Source organism: Pristiophorus japonicus, chromosome 6 (assembly GCF_044704955.1).
Source record: "Pristiophorus japonicus isolate sPriJap1 chromosome 6, sPriJap1.hap1, whole genome shotgun sequence".
NCBI lineage: Eukaryota > Metazoa > Chordata > Chondrichthyes > Pristiophoridae > Pristiophorus > Pristiophorus japonicus.
Genome location: NC_091982.1, coordinates 9840206 through 9853117, shown reverse-complemented (window position 1 = coordinate 9853117; position 12912 = coordinate 9840206). Strand labels below are relative to the sequence as shown.

The 12912-nt window shown below is 48.3% G+C and overlaps 1 protein-coding gene across 11 annotated transcripts in view; it reads right to left on the bottom strand.

Annotated features, from left to right (window-relative positions):
- tex11 (testis expressed 11) overlaps window positions 1–12912 on the bottom strand; it is a 454209-nt gene that overhangs the window by 278082 nt on the left and 163215 nt on the right. For 10 of the 11 annotated variants that reach the window (XR_011593569.1, XR_011593571.1, XR_011593570.1 and 7 more), the window contains 2 exons: window positions 10946–11048; window positions 9865–9989 (listed from right to left, as the gene is read on the bottom strand). The exons of the other annotated variant lie outside the window; for it this stretch is intronic. Coding sequence is in view for 7 of the 10 variants with exons in the window: in XM_070882608.1 (XP_070738709.1) it covers window positions 9865–9989; window positions 10946–11048 (228 nt within the window). In the remaining 3 variants the exon portion in view is untranslated. The remainder of the gene's footprint in view (window positions 1–9864; window positions 9990–10945; window positions 11049–12912) is intronic. 11 annotated transcript variants of the gene reach the window in all.

Below are 12912 nucleotides of genomic sequence, written 5' to 3'. Positions count from 1 at the left end.
GAATCGGCTGCCGCTCTGGATTGTCGCGGGCAATGGTCCCGCACTGTTGGGGAGGAGCTGGTTAGCCGAGATGAACTGGAAATGGGGGGGTGTTCACGCAATGTCATCTGTGGAGCAAGGTTCGTGCTCACAAGTCCTACAACAATTCGATTCACTATTCCAACCTGGCGTCGGGACTTTCAAAGGCACTAGAGTAGTGACACACATCACCCCGGTCGCCAGGCCAGTGCACTACAAAGTCAGAGCGGTGCCGTATGTGATGCGGGAAAAGAGCGACAGCGAATTGGACCGGCTGTTGAGAGAGGGCATCATCTCGCCTGTTGAATTCAGCGACTGGGCGAGCCCCATCGTTCCCGTCCGAAAAGCGAATGGCTCTGTCAGGATCTGTGGCGACTACAAGGCTACCATCAATCGGGTGTCCCTACAAGATCAATACCCGCTCCCGAGGGCGGAGGACCTCTTCGCCACGCTGGCAGGCGGCAAGTTGTTCACCAAGTTGGACCTCACTTCAGCCTATATAACCCAGGAACTGGCCGACGAATCTAAACTACTGACCACCGTCACCAAGCACAAGGGACTGTTTGTTTATAGCAGGTGCCCGTTTGGCATTCGATCAGCGGCCGCGATTTTTCAACAAAACATGGAAAGCCTGCTTAAATCCATTCCTGGAACGATCGTATTCCAGGACGACTACCCATCACGGGTCGAAACACCGAGGAACACCTCCACAACCTGGATGAGGTGCTACGCCGACTGGACCGGGTAGGCCTGCGACTCAAGAAGTCTAAATGTGTGTTTTTAGCTCCTGAGGTTGAGTTTCTGGGCAGGAGGGTTGCTGCAGATGGGATTCGGCCCATCAAATCCAAAACAGAGGCGATTCGACGAGCACCCAGGCCCTACAACACATCGGAGTTGCGTTCATTCCTGGGACTGTTTAACTATTTTGGGAACTTTCTGCCGAACTTGAGCACGTTGTTGGAGCCGCTACATGTGCTCCTGCGTAAGGGTTGCGATTGATTTTGGGGGGACCGTCAGGAATGGGCTTTTGATCGGGCGCTAAACCTACTTTGTTCAAACAAGTTGTTGACACTGTACGACCCCTGTAAAAAAAAATTGGTTCTGACATGTGATGTACCGTCCTATGGGGTTGGGTGCGTGTTGCAGCTGGGCAATGCTGAGGGTCAACTACAACCTGCGGCTTATGCCTCCAGGTCGCTCTCTCAAGCAGAATGGGGATATGGGATGGTCGAGAAGGAAGCGCTTGCATGTGTCTATGGTGTAAAAAAAATGCATCAGTACCTCTTTGGTAGGAAGTTTGAATTAGAGACGGACCACAAGCCATTAACATCCCTGTTGTCAGACAGCAAGGCTATCAATGCCAACGCATCAGCTCGCATACAGCGATGGGCTCTCACGCTGGCTGCTTATGAATACTCCATCCGGCACCGAAAATTGCGCTGACGCGCTCAGCAGGCTTCCACTGGCCACCACTGAGGGGGCGAGATGGACATGGCTGTCGATGCCTTTGACAGTGCAGGCTCCCCCATCACAGCCCGCCAGATCAAAATCTGGACAAATAGAGATCTCCTCCTATCCCTGATTAAGAAATGTGTCCTGACTGGGGATTGGGCGCCCACACACGGAGCATGCCCTGAGGAGGTCAGACCGTTCCACAGACGGATGGATGAGCTCTCCATCCAAGCCGACTGCCTACTATGGGGCAGCTGGGTAGTTATGCCCCAGAAGGGCAGGGAGGCATTCATCAGGGAACTCCACAGCGAGCACCCAGTCATTGTGCTGATGAAGGCCATTGCCCGGTTACACGTTTGGTGGCCTGGAATTGACTCAGACCTGGAACACTGTGTTCGCAGGTGCACAATGTGTAATGGCCCCAGGGAGGCCCCGCTCAGCCCGTGGCCCTGACCACCAGGCCATGGTCACGCATTCATGTTGACTACGCGGGCCCGTTCATGGGTAAGATGTTTCTTATTGTGGTAGATGCGTACTCGAAATGGATCGAGTGCATCATTCTGAATTCATGCACGTCATCCACCACCGTGGAACACCTACGTGTGATCTTTGCAATCCATGGCTTGCCGGACATCCTGGTTAGTGATAATGGCCCATGTTTCACAAGCTACGAATTCCGAGAGTTTATGTCGGGCAATGGCATCAACCACGTCAAGCCGGCCTACAATGGCCAGGCGGAACGTGCGGTCCAAATCATTAAGCAAGGTACGCTCAGGATTCAAGGACCCTCCCTACAATGCCGCCTATCGCGTCTCCTGCTGGCCTATAGATCCTGACCGCACTCGCTCACGGGGGTCCCGCCCGCAGAGCTACTAATAAAACGGACACTCAAAACTCAGTTGTCCCTCATTCACCCAGTCCTGACCGACATAGTTGAGGGCAAGCGCAAGTCACAAAACGAGTACCATGACCGTAATTCGAGGGGGAGATGTATAGAAATAAATGATCCTGTATTCGTCCTCAATCATGCCATGGGGCCTAAATGGCTTGAGGGCACTGTAACTGACAAAGAGGGGAATAGGTCATCGTGGTAAAACTCAACAATGGTCAGATATGCCATAAGCATCTGGACCAAGTAAAAAAAAGGTTCAGCATCGACACGGAGGAACCTGAAGAAGACCATGAGATGGAGCTCACAACACTGCCAGTGAACGAGCAACAAGAGCAATCAGAAGAATGCACAGTCCCTGTGGTCAGCCCGGACAGGCCAGAATCACCACAGGTGACAGACACTCACGTCAGTTTCCAACAACCAGAGCCCCAACTGTGGCGCTCCACGAGGGAGCGTAGACCACCTGAAAGACTAAACCTATGATCCCAATAAGACTTTGGGGGGGGGGGGGGGGCAGGTGATGTCATGTCTGTAACCACAATGTAACACCACTGTATTACTGTATACACTCAACCTAGATGCACACTTTGACCACAAGGGGTGAACTTGTGGGAGACACTCCTTACCTGATCACACAGGTATAAAAAGGGAGGTCCACGCAGGGTCATTGTCTTTGGAGTCCTGTGAATAAAGAGTTAAGGTCACAGAGTGACCTTGTCCCCAGAATGTGCCTCGTGTGGTTTCATGCTGTAGAGTAAGGACTTTACAAACAGAACCTCTTTCTTTGTCCCAGCTATGTCGTTGGTACCTACGTGGACCATGACAACTGAATCTTTCCCCTCCCATTACAAGTTCCTCTCCAGCCCAGAGGAGATGTCCTTAACCCTGGCACCGGGCAGGCAACATAGCCTTCGGGACTCACGCTCTCGGCTGCAGAGAACAGTATCTATCCCCTTAACTATACTGTCCCCTACTACTACAACATTTCTTTTTACTCCCCCAACTTGAATGGCCCCTGTACTATGGTGCTGTGGTCAGTTTGCTCATCTTCCCTACAGTCCCTGCTCTCGTTTACACAGGGAACAAGAACCTCGTACCTGTTGGACAAGAGCATGGGCTGAGGCTCCTTCATCACTACATCCTGGGTCCCCATACCTGCCTCACTCTTAGTCACACCCTCCTGTCCCTGACCACAGATCAAATTTGAATTATTTAACCTAAGAGGTGTGACCTGCTCCTGGAACACAGCATCCAGGTAACTCTCCTTCTCCCTGATGTGTTACAGTTTTTGAAGCTCAGTCTCCAGCTCATCAACACAGAGCCGAAGTCCCTCGAACAGCCAACACTTACTGCAGATGTGGTCGCCATGGATCACACTGCTGTCCACCAGCTCCCACATGCTGCAGCCTCCCCGCCATCTCTAATATATTTATTTAATTAATCAGTTTTTCAAGATATGAATTTTTAAATATCTGTGTTTAGTTTTAATCTGTAATCCCAGCTCTTAAGTTAAACCCCTGTCCAAGTTTAGAAAAAAAGAGAAAAATACTCACCAACCAATCATGAACCTGGTTTCCGTTGACGTCACACTTTGATTTTATTTTCCTCTCCCCTCACAGGTTTGTTTGTGTTGCTCACAGCTAACTTGTTTTGAACTCCCAGATTCTCCTGCTCTTAGCTCTGGTCGCGCTCCTTTTATCCTCCCGCTCCGATCTGTTCTCGCGTTGATTGGGCGCTCCTTTTGAACTCCCGGATTCTCCCGCTCTCGCGGCTCCTTTTATCCTCCCGCTCCAGTCTGTTCTCGCATTGGTTGGGCGCTCCTTTTGAACTCCCAGATCCTTCCGCCATATGGGCACACTGCTGAGTGCTAGTTTTAAAATGTGCATCACTAAGATTTTTGGTGAAGTACACACATTACGGGACACATTGAGGACATCCAGAGATGATTGGTGGGTAATTAATTTTGCCTTGCCAAGCCGCACAAGGTCATTAAACTTTTTCCGGCACCGTACAGTCATCCAGGCTGTTGTGGAGGTGGCACTAACCACCACTGCCACCTCGCTCCACTGAGCTACCAACATCAACCTCATTGGTTTCTGTCCATCAATACCAAGGAACCCACATCCATCTGCTTGATTTTCAGCAGCAGTGCCTCCATCTCACTCTCAGGAAAATTTAGTTCACAAGTTTTCAGGGAATAGTAGGAAAAATTTTTCTAACAGCCACCGTATTTCTTATTTATGAAGCATTGGCCCAAAATAGTGAATGAATGGCACCTGTGCGGAACAATACAAAGTACTGCCATTTATTACCCATTTATTTTAATCAAATTGCTGTAGCAGAAATCCTAGCACTGTAATCAGTGGTTAACTAAATCAGCATTGACCTGTTCATTATAGGGTAAGTTGTACTACAATTCAAGTAGTCTACAAACAGAGGGAGAACTTTATAAGAGTAGACTAAACATCGCTAGTTTAATGTCTTCAAGAGTGTCTTTGGGGTAATTATTCTTGTGGGAGGTCGGTACAAATATTGATAGGCAGTGCTCATAAGAGTATTATTTCACTGCATCAAAATATGCCGATAAATATATAAATATATAAAATCAACATCTACCCACATAAAAGCACTTATTTTTCTGACATTAAAGAAATGTTAGTCATATCTTCCACCTGCCCAACTCTCTATTTCACCGAGCAACTGCAGTCACATTCACCTCAAGACCCTTGCTGGTGATTTTCAACTGTTAGTCAGGTGGCTGGCAGTAATAAATTGGGGCACCGCAGCCGCCCCTTGGATACCCAAAACTCACCTGATGCAACTTTTAGTTAGGCCTGTAAATGCACACACATTACATCCACCGGAAACAGACGGGAGGTTCCTTACCTAGTTTTCAGATACAAACATTATTCATTAATCCATTATTCCAAGGTTGCTAACTTTAACACCCAGCAGAAAATATGGGCTATTAAGAGGTAGTTTTGTATGTATTTTTCTATCAGGGGAGCAGTTATAAGCAATATATCTTTTTAGCGATCTTGGTGTCATATTTGACCTTCTTGAAATAAGCTTTCAACCACATATTCACAGCATGACTAAGACTGCCTATTTCCTCCTCCGTAACATCTCTCGTCTCTGCCATTGCTGTTGTGTATGTATAATACAAGTATACTTCCTGTACACTCAATGTACAGTTACACAAGACTACTGGATGTACCTTCACACTGTATACACTATGCTTGTACCACCAGAGGGTGCAACTGGTGGAGACCTAGGGGTCACCTGTACACGACAGGTAACCAGGTATAAAAGGGAGCTCACCATGCTGTAGCCTCGCTCAGGAGCTGTAATAAATGGACTAAGGTCACCACAGTTCAAGTACAATACCTTGCCTCGTGGAGTCATTACTAGAGTGCTTACAGACACAATAACTTCCGACGAGATTACGAATTTCCATGCGAAAATGGCTAACCAAGGCACGTTTCAATAATTCGCTGATGGGGAAGATTGGGAGGCCTTTGTGGAAAGGCTCGAACACTTTTTCATTGCGAACAACCTGGCGGGAGACAACCCGACCTCGCTGGCTGATAAGCGCAGAGCCATCCTGCTCAGCAGTTGTGGACCCACTGTCTATGGCCTCGTCAGGGACTTGCTAGTCCCAGAGAAGACAACAACCAAAACATATGCGAAGCTCGTAATGATGATACAGGAACAGCTCAAACCTAAAGAGAGCATTCTCACAGCCAGACACCGGTTCTGCACCCACCGGCGGCCTGAAGGCCAAGAAATCGCGAAATATGCTGCAGACCTCAGACGATTGGCTGCACCATGTGATTTTGGCAACCACCTCACCGAAGCGCTGCGGGACATCTTCGTTATTGGAATCGGCCATGAGGGCCTTCTCCACAGGCTGCTCTTGCGGACACCACGGTCACCCTGCAGAAGGCAATTAACGTGAGCCAGGCGTTCATGGTCTCGGCCTGCGACTCCAAGCGGATGACTCACTCCCCCCCGGACTCTAACCCGGCAAGTACTGTGAACTGACTGATGCCTTTTAGAGGCAAGGCTGCTGCTAGCTGTCTCTCTCAGGGTAGAGAGAACAGAACCCTGAGTCCCGCAACCCTGAGTCCGCCACATGGGGCCAACCCCATGCTGGCGCTGTGGAGGAAATCACAGGGCCCACCAGTGTTGCTACAAAGACTATACTTGCAAAGGCTGTAACACGAAGGGCCACCTCCAGCGAATGTGCAAGAGAAATTGTACTCACTGAGTCGATAAAGAATTGGCCGATCATCTGGACTTCAACGACGATGAAGAGAGAGTCCATGAGGCAGCTCAGCCCCATGATGAGGTGTATGGAGTGTTTACCTGCACTACCGAGAGTTTCCCATTGAAAATGGAAGTCAAAATCAACGATGTTCCACTCATGATGGAGGTAGACACAGGGGCGAGCCAATCACTGATGAATCAGGTGGCCTTTGAGAAACTTTCAGACAATCCAATCGAACGACCTAAAATGATCCTGATCCAAGTGAAGCTGCTCATCTACACAAATGGCACCTTCCCCATCGTTGACAGCGTGGATGTCCAGGTGTCCCATGACGGCGCAATGCATAAGTTACCTTTGTGGATCGTTGCTGGTGATGGTCCAATGCTGCTAGGAAGAAGATGGATGAATAAAGATCCTTTGGAGCTGGGAAAACCTCCAGCCTCCGGCGATCGATATCCTACGCGGCCCCGAATTTGGATCCAGCACAACACTGAGAAACCAGCCGCTCAACTCAACTGCGTGGAGACAACACAGACCGCTCAACCCAACGGCGAGATGATCCAGCCGAAACGACCCGACCTCATCTCCCAGGCTCCAGTGGCAGGACTCTGGAAGAAGAAAATTAGCGCAGAAGACAACTTTCCTGCTTCCGTGGCAGAACCTGGGGAAAAAAGGATCACCGCAGCCTATCTCGTGGAGAGAAAGAAGATGGCGCCCGCACCACAAGGTGAAGTGCCTGATGTAAAGATGGCAGCAGCCAGACCACGAGGGGCAGCATTGATGGAGCAACACATGATGCTGAGCAGCGAACCGGATTGGGGTAAAGATTGCAAGGCCCTCTTAAAGGAGACTGGCAACCCATCACACTTAAAGCAACAGTTCCACTCTTTATACAGCGATGCCAGTGATACACATGTAAGCGATGTAATTGACAAATGTAAGTATGTAAATGTGACTAACCATGTTAAGTCGGGCGATTGTGGTCGGAACCAATGTATTATGACAGTAAATGAAGTAATGATGTGCGATGCCGGGTTCTACATGTACGCCGATAAAACCAAGGACAGCCTCCTGTCGGGAGCACCCAGGTCCAACGGGCTGCCCGATCCTGCACCTCCGGGACCAATATGATGCCCCGGGAGCGTGGCCACATACAGAGGGAGCATACCAGCTGCAGGGCCAGCGATCAGCAAATGGCAAAGGCATCACTATCGGTACCTTGCCCCTGATCGGCTCTACCTCTCTGGCCACCAGGGCCCGAACTGCGAGCAAGAGGCTAGCACCCTCCAGCTCGCCCAACGGGACCTAGGATGACCAGGCTCCCACTATCACTGAAGGGCAGCAGGGAGACACCGCAGCCCTCAAAGGAGGACAGGGAGGCCACACACTCCTGTGGCTCTGCCCACCACTAGGCAACAGCAAAGGCCCTGAGACTCAACCAGGTGAGTGATCCAAGCCCACCCAGCTGGCAGTGGGCGCAACGTCGCCATCAGACAACCTGGACACAGTCTGGTCATTCTGGAACTAGCGTCCTCATCCACCTCTGTGATACCACTTTTGTGCCTTATCTGTAAAACGTACTTGTTCCACGACTGCAGAAACCAAACCGTGATGTAATTAATACTATGTTTTTTTGTTCTTTCTTTCTGTACGTGTATGCACATGCAGGTGTTGAGCCACACTCATGGTCTATGCATGGGGGGGGGGGGGGGGAAATAGATGTATGTAGCCATGGACGCACATGGATCACACCAGAACCCACTCAACCCCCACTGCAACCTCGAACCGCCCACTGCTGACCAGTTCCCAATGTTGTGGCAATAAGGACTTGGGAGTCAACAGGGAAAGAGCCAAGCCAAAGCATAGACAAGGTACAAGGGCTTTGGGCACTCAAGTCTAGGGCCAGAGCACACAATGCAAAGGCCAGTGGCACAAGACTTAGGGGAGAGTGATGTTGTGTATGTATAATACAAGTATACTCCCTGTACACTCAATGTACAGTTACACAAGACTACTGGATGTACCTTCACACTGTATACACTATGCTTGTACCACCAGAGGGTGCAACTGGTGGAGACCTAGGGGTCACCTGTACACGACAGGTAACCAGGTATAAAAGGGAGCTCACCATGCTGTACCCTCACTCAGGAGCTGTAACAAATGGACTAAGGTCACCACAGTTCAAGTACAATACCTTACCTCGTGGAGTCATTACTAGAGTGCTTAGAGACACAATAACTGCCTCAGCTCATTCGTTGCTGAAGCCCTCATCCATGCCTTTACTACCTCTAGACTTGACTATTCCAACATAATCCTGGCTGGCCTCCCACATTCTACTGTACGTAAACTAGAGGTGATCCAAAACTCGGCTGCCCGTGCCCTAACTTGCACCAAGTCCCGCTCACTCATCACCCCTGTGCTCACTGACCTACATTTGCTTCTGGTTAAGCAACGCTTCGATTTCAAAATTCTCATCCTTATTTTCAAATCCCTCCATGGCCTTGCCCCTCCCTATCTCGGTAATCTCCTCCAGCCCCACAACCCCGCCCCCCGCGATGTCTGCGCTCCTCTAATTCTGCCCTCTTGAGCATCCATGATTATACTCGCTCAACCATTGGTAATCATGCCTACTGTTGCCTAGGCCCCAAGCTCTAGAACTCCCTGCCTAAACCTCTCCGCCTCTCTACCTTTCTTTCCTCCTTCAAGACACTCCTTAAAACATACATCTTTGACCAAGCTTTTGGTCACCTGCGCTAATTTCTACTTATATAGCTCAGTGTCAAATTTTTTATCTCATAATACTCCTGTGAAGTGCCGTGGGACGTTTTACTACGTTAAAGGTGCTATATAAATACGTTGTTGTTGTATGTTATAATGAGGGTTAGTGCAGAACACTGTACAGAATGTGTGAAGTGTACCAGTCATGGTAGTGAAAGCGTACTGCACTATTTTTTCTTAAATAATTTTGGGAATGCTTATATCTAAGGCTGCAGGCTTCAACAACTCCACTCACCAAGATATAGCAAGACAATTAATACAATTTCCAAACTGTGGTATTTATAAACTCAAGTACAGATGTGTTGGTTACTTCAATATGCTGATTATTATGGTGCATCGTTTCGTTGAAGTCATTTCAGATAACTTAGAACATTTCCGACAGGCAAAAATTATTAAAAGAAAAATCTTCTAAATTATTAACAATCTTCCGAACCTCTAAAAAATCACTCTTTACCTCCAGTGCAATCTGTGCAGCGAGACTCAGAAAATCTGTCACTGGGATTCTACTGGTTAGCATACCATCTTCATACTCTACAGGTTTTTCTGCAAGCTTCCCTATGGTTTTAATTGCCTGCACAGCTGAAACATAAGTAGAAGAAAGCTATGAAAATTAAATCTTTCCAGTCATATTTTGTTACCATTACACTAAATAATTCCATATTATTTAACTTGGGATGCACATGTTTTCTCTCTGAAAATAATATTTCCCGCATGATCTTATCAGAAAGAATCATAGAAATAGAATCATAGAAAGTTATGATACAGAACAAGGCCATTTGGCCCGTCGTGTCTGTGCCAGCCAAAAAAGAGCGATCCAGCCTAATCCCACTTTCCAGCCCTTGGTCCGTAGCCTTGTAGGTTACGGTGCTTCAAGTGCATATCCAAGTAGCTTTTAAATGCAATGAAGGTTTCTGCCTCTAACACCCTTTCAGGCAGTGAGTTCCAGAACCCCACCACCCACTGGGTGAAAAAAGTTCTCCTCAACTCCCCTCTAATCCTTCTACCAATTACTTTAAATCTATATCCCCTGGTAATTGATCTCTCTGCAAAGGGAAATAGGTCCTTCCTATCCACTCTATCTAGGCCCCTCATAATTTTATGCACTTCAATTAAATCTCCCCTCAGCCTCCTCTGTTCCGAAGAAAACAACCCCAGCCTATCCAATCTTTCCTCATAGCTAAAATTCTCTAGTCCTGTCTTTACCAAGAAAGAAGATGCTACCAAAGTCAAAGTGAAAGAGGAGATAGTTGAGATACTGGATGGGCTAAAAATTGATAAAGAGGGGGTACTATAAAGACTGACACACTATTCCAACATGGGTTGGCAACCAAACATCTTCATAGCTTCAGTGGAGGTTTGACTCACCCCATGATTTACAGTCCTTAGTGCAATTTTAACAAAGCAAGAAATAAGGCAGGAGTCAACATTGCCAATGAGCTGTTGGATATTAGTAGCATCATAAATTCTATGCAAAATGCACAAGTGACATTTCAATGGATCTTTTAATGTGCAACAATTAACAATATGGCATCTACCTTTTTGTATATCACTTTCCAAAATGGCAATTTTGTATACACTGAATTGGGTGAAGATATTATCTGGGTCAATGCGTTCTGCTTCTTTTATAGCCTCTTTTGCCTAGATATAAAAAGTTTGAGGAAAGCTCATTAACCCAGTTTAAAACAGCTTGACTATCCTCCATTGTTAATTCCTATAAGATGCAAGTACAACTTTTCGCAATTATGTCACACTGCTAATAGATGTGTCGTGTGAGGAAGGTGTCAAGTTGTAAGAGTGAAAGGCAGTTGGCTTATTCAGAGACTGTTTTCTACTAAGGCTTTATTTATATTAAGAGAATGTCGTCAATTACTGGTACTATGGGCTAGAACCTCCACTTTTGAGCTTAGCGCCCAAAAAGGGGCGTTATTTCCGGCATGGGCGTTAAAAAAGGGTTTTCGGATCGCCGGCTTCTCGCCCATTCTCAAAACACCTAGTTTACATTTTTGAAAATGGGCGTTACCGCGAGCGTTATCAACTGGGCGGTAGCGTTAAATCTTTTTCACCTTCTGCCGTAAAGTATCGCCGGCCTTAGCAACGGCATGGCAACGCTCCATTCCCGCAATTCTGGAGGTCAAGGGTCATCATGACATGCACAGAAGAGGAGACAGAGCGTGAGAGCTCCGAGGGACTGAAAGCGTGTGTGGCTGTGGTTTGTGCTTGTTTGGCTATTGTGGGAGCAACGACGGAGATTCACCAGCAGCAAAAAGCCCACTAAGCACCAAGAACATCGTTGGCACCGAGTTTTTGTCCAACAAATATAAAATGGAAGGGATGGAGGAGGCCCTGGAGCTGGTAGCCAGGAACACTGGTGACAGAGGGCTCCCAGTGGTCCCGGATCGCCACACTGCACCCCAAGGTGCCGCACCCCCATTGCCAACCACACAAGAGCCAGCAGCAACATCTTGCTTCTGGCTTGGAGCACGTTCCCACCTCGGGGCCGTCTCTCCCGTATCCGTCCAAGCAGTGCTTCGGCCGTCACTCCCCTCCCCCCCCATCAAGCCCAATGAAGCATCGCCTGAGGACCTCCTTGGCTAGGAGGCTTGGAGTCAGGAGCGTATGGGGAAGGGGTAGAGGTCAGGAGGAGAAGCGGGAGGGTGGGGGAAGGGTTGGTTTGTACAGAAATACTGATGATTTCAGACTACTGTTCGATTTAAATGTTTTTTATTTAACAAAACCTTGCAGCACATTGTCTCAGATAGGTGTACCATTACAGGCTGGTGATTCCTTAACATCAAAGGGTATAATTACACTTAACTTTAATCATCGTAAACTTTAACGGTCACCAAGGTGATGCCCACCATTGATGTATGACCTGCACACCCAGCAGTGTGTCAGCCATGGAACTAACACCAACGTTCTTTCAGGCAAAGCGATCATTGATGAGCTCCTGATGTAATGCTCTTGCAGCTATCATGCCACCATGGGCTCTTTCATGCGGTCTACAGGGGGGCGGGGGCATGGCTTCAGCATCAGCCTGATTGTCTGGCCCGATGTCAGCGTCCGCCTCCTCGACCTCTGGTGAGGTGGTCTGTCAAACTCATCAGGCAAATCTTGTCCCCTCCTGATAGCCAAGTTGTGTAACATGGAGCACACCACCACGAATTGAGCTACCTGCTCAGGGTGGTATTGAAGCTCGTCTCGTGAGTGGTCCAGGCATCTGAAGCGCTGCTTCAGCACTCCAATGATTTTCTCCACGATATTGCAAGTTGCTCTGTGGCTCTGTTTGTATCGCCTCTCAGATCATGAGATCGGTGTGGGTGTCAAGCTGGGGGGTCATCAGTCAGGTGGCGAGGCCATATCCTTTGTCCCAAAGCATCCAGCATTGGCCTTGTGGCTGATTATTAAACAAGTCAGATACAGTGCTCTCACGCAGGATGTGTGCGTCATGGATGCTGCCCGGAAATTGAGCAGTACAATTTGCTGGTGGTCGACAACCAGCTGG